General features: G+C 30.2%; 1 protein-coding gene across 1 annotated transcript; it reads right to left on the reverse strand.

The window, feature by feature from the left end:
• Positions 1–1,420: 1,420 nt before the first annotated feature.
• LOC100795633 (18.1 kDa class I heat shock protein) lies at positions 1,421–2,344 on the reverse strand. The gene has a single exon (XM_003552161.4). The coding sequence runs from the start codon at positions 2,188–2,190 to the stop codon at positions 1,675–1,677; it is 516 nt and encodes a 171-aa protein (XP_003552209.1). The 5' UTR covers positions 2,191–2,344; the 3' UTR covers positions 1,421–1,674.
• Positions 2,345–4,431: the final 2,087 nt, after the last annotated feature.

The raw sequence follows: 4,431 nt of genomic DNA on the forward strand, positions 1-4,431 counted from the left end.
ATTATAAACTTAATTATTAATTTAGTCATCAAATTATATTAAAAAATTTAATTTGATCCTCAAATTTTTAAAATTTTCAATTTAGTTTTCAAACTATTTTAAAACGAACTAAGTTGATTTTTTTGTGCAATTAAGTTAACACTGATAGGATAATAAATTCCAGCAACTTTTATTTACGAACAACAGGGACAGTTTTTAACCATCACTGTATTTATTATTATTTACAAAATAAAATGATTCTCATTTTTTGTTCTCCTCCACTTTCAGCTACCTTTGGCAATGAAGTAGCCATTGTTCTTCTTATCAACCTTCAAGGGACTCCATAATTGGAATCATTCAACCTTCTTCACATCTCCTCCAACCAAAGCAACACAATCAAATAAGTGGAACCCAAGTGAAATCCATGCAAGTCCAACTTCACCTCCGAAGAGTCCCAAAACTTCACCTCCTGCGCAACCACCACGCCGCCGCGTCACCACCCAGGCCCCATCGCTAGCGCCCGAGCCCCACACCTCACCTACCACACCAACTCCATCACCAACACCTTAACCCACCCAAACAGCACCCTGCGCCAACACTGCACTGCTGCACCACCATCGTTCTGTCATGCCACCATCGCACTCTGCAAAACCCTTCCGAGGCAAAGTGGAGTGCCGAACGGAAAGTAAAGAAGAAAAAATGACAATCGTTTTATTTTTTAAAACTAATAATAAATATAGTGACAATTAAAAACTGCTATTATTTGTAAACGAAAACTAGGCATCAGCTTAATTTGATGGAAAGAACCAAATTGGTCCATTTTAAAGTAATTTAGAAATTTAATTGAATCTTTTAAAAACTTAAAAATCAAATTAAATCTTTTAATATAATTTGAGACTAAATTGATAATTAAGTCACTGTTATATATATATATATATATATATATATATATATATATATATATATATATATATATATATATATATATATATATACGTAGTAGTAATTAATATGGGATTGTATTAGTAGTAATTAATACACAATTACTTATATTAGCAGGTTAATTTGTTTATGTCATGATTTTTTATATTTTACACTCAGTGTTTCTTTTTAGTAATTGATGTCATTTTATTCATCCCAAGCTGGAGTGCGAACTAGACACATCCTACAGCTTGAGAGCGTATTAGTATTACCACATTACATATTAATACATGTTAATTAGCGGATATTGGCTATATATATATGGTTTCTTTACCAACTACTTTGGATACAAAATTAACCATATCGTACCATTTCTATAAAAAAATGGATCTGTGACCATGCATGCAGTAGATTTTCTTTCGATGATTCCCATGAGAAAGAAATCCATTTAAGACAGAATTTCCATTATATATAATACTACATATATATGTATATTAATTCCCTCAATACACCAAAGCAGTGTCAATTAATTAGTTTGCCTCTGCAAATTTCATATTGGGAACTGTTTGTTATAAGGGTAATCCCTCAAACTAATTATTGATCTAATACATGGAATATATATAGTTGAAACTTGAAAGGAGGCAAAAGTCTAGACTTGGACGCATAACTTTTGTTACTATTATTTATTTATCTAGACAACCGTGTTTCTTATGCAAAGATAGCGGTTAGCTAGGTTTCAATTCTTTCATTTCATGAGACACACAACAACAACACTCACGGACGAGAAGAGATGTTAATGTTTCTAACACGGTTATTGACCCCTCTGTGGTGTTTAGGAACCGTGATAGTGAGCACCCCGTTATCCATATAGGCCTTAACATGATCCACCATGGAATTCTCAGGCAAAGTGAGGCGCTGAACGAACTGTCCACTGGAGAGCTCGACGCGGTGCCAGCCTCCCCTCTGCTCCTCCTTCTCGACGCTCTTCCCGCACACGATGCAGAGCACCCGGTCGTCGTCGACCTCCACGCGCACGTCGTTGCGCTTGTAGCCCGGGAGGTGCGCATTGTAAACGTGCGCCTCCGGGGTCTCCTTCCACTCTATGAGGGCGGTGTTGAGCACCGGCGAGGAGTCACTGGGGAAGGACATGAAGGGGGGTGGGTGGTGGGGCTGGGAAACTCCCAGAGGGTGGTGATGGTCCTGGGCCTGGTAGTGGTCCCACGTGGGTTGGTGGGGTGGCGGGTCGTTTCTTCTGCGGCCGAAGAAGCCACCGGAGGAAAGGAGGGACATTTTTTTTTGTGTGGGTGTGTGTCGGGTTGAGTTAGTGTTGGTGAAGTTGTTGTGATGGTGGTGAAGAATTAGATGCTATTTGTGGGCTAGGTGCATGAAGAAGCACTTATTTATAGGTAGGGATTGTTTTTGGGTGATCCCATGCATGTATCTTTTGGCAAAGTGTAATAGTATTAGGAAGGATCTAGTTTAGTGGTTGATCAAGATGCCTGCTTGTTATAAATTCTATATTGTTTTGTCTTTAATTTCATTAAATAAAAATGTCGATTATTTCTCATAATCTTTTGGTAAAGTGAAAAATAAATTTTCATTATTAATATTTATTTAAAAGGTTTATTTTCTAATAGATATTATTTTGTATATAAATTTGTAATTGGATCCTTGGTTAGGAAGAAATTAATAGGTAGTGTCGGATTGTAAGCTGCTTATGATTTCGATCAATCTTTTAAGTAACATGTATTTAAGATTTTAAATTTTAAGAGAAAAAATTTAATAATACTTGATTATTTAAGTGTTATGGAGATATTGATCGGTATCATGGACCAGGTATAATTTAGGACCACCTAACAATTTCTTTAAGTCAATGTTGAAGTTAAAGTTTAATTTTGAAGATCCAAGATTATAAATGTCAATAATCAATTTTACATACCACAAAAAAATCAGGAATAATAAAAATTGATATTTACATAATTTGATATTTTTAGGCACAAGTACAATTAATTATGTTTCAATCTCATTGAGTCTCTGTATCTATACTATCATTACATGTGTGTGTTGATTTAAATAATTTGTGGCTTGATTATTTTTTTCTTAGGTTAGAGATCAACAGATGTCCTCCAACTCATCGAATCAAAGACTAATCATGCTTGTGATGTGTGATTCTACTTGTCTAAGAAAATTTTGCATAATAAAAAAATTAAACATGAGTTCTCTCATTAAATATATTGATCATCCACATATGAATCCAATTTGATCTTAAACCTTTGTGTTAATCTTATGAGTCATTAGTGGGTTGATTTGGTTTAGAAGGTTATCTTAAATCAATAAATAAATTCCAATATAGCTGACAAAAATATTGTTTTTTCTGTAAAAAAAAATCCAATAATAATAATAACATTAAAAAATACATATAAAATCTTTATAAAATTTCTTGTTTATTTAGTTTGTTACATATTTTATTTTATTTATAACATAACAAGAGAAATTAAAAATTTTATTATATAAAATATAATTATAAAATATTTGTTTAATTAGAAGGAATGACATTAATTCTAGTATAAGTAAGGATGAGGGGTTAGGTTTGAGCCCGTCCAAGAACATCTCTAGGAAAATATTACATTTATGCAAGACTATGAATATTCTTGTACAGAATTCAGATCATTATTAAAGTTATGTTTCATAAAACTAGATGAAAATTTATTATTTTTAAAAAAAAAACTAGCTAAAAAGTTAGTTGAAAATTAAAAAAATAGAAAGCTAACACAAAATCTAGAAATTTATCTTATTAAATCATAAATATTTCGTAAAATTATATGTTAAATGAGCTAAAAAATATAAAATTATAAAAATAGACATATTTATGTAATGATTTTATATTAATTTTATTTTAATTTTATTGATAAAAAATATATTTTGTGGTATTTATAATTTAGTATTAAATTAGTCTTTAAAAATTATAGCCTTCTTACGTATAAGATATCCAAAAAAAATGAAACTACATAAACTTATTATATATCACTGTACTAAAAGGTAAAATTGAAAAAATAATATCAAATGTAAAAAAATAAGGTTAAAAATAATAAAATTTTACCTTAAATGGAAAAGGAAATCTAATAAATGTTCAAGAATAAAAAGGAAATAAATATAAAAAAACTAAAAGCTAGAAAGTAATATTTAAAAAAAAATCTAAAAGTTACTAAAAAAACTCGTTTATCAAACAAGTTTTTTAACTAACAAAAATAAATTAAAAGCTATATGAATTATCTTGCCAAGATCACTCTTTGAAGATGAAAATTGATAGCTAAAACGTTTTATTTTAGTTTATTAAGTTATAAGTATTTGGCAAAATTATCTTTTAAGATAACTGAAAAATGTAACATTTTAAAAAAGGAAATAAAAAAAATTAGAAGTTAAAAAATAACATTTCAAAAAATTATAGAAGTTACTAAAAAATACTCGTTTATTAAACAATCAAACAAACTTTTTTAACTAAAAAAAATAAATTAGAAACTAACTAAAATA

This window comes from Glycine max, chromosome 18, assembly GCF_000004515.6.
Source record: "Glycine max cultivar Williams 82 chromosome 18, Glycine_max_v4.0, whole genome shotgun sequence".
Classification (NCBI taxonomy): Eukaryota; Viridiplantae; Streptophyta; class Magnoliopsida; order Fabales; family Fabaceae; genus Glycine; species Glycine max.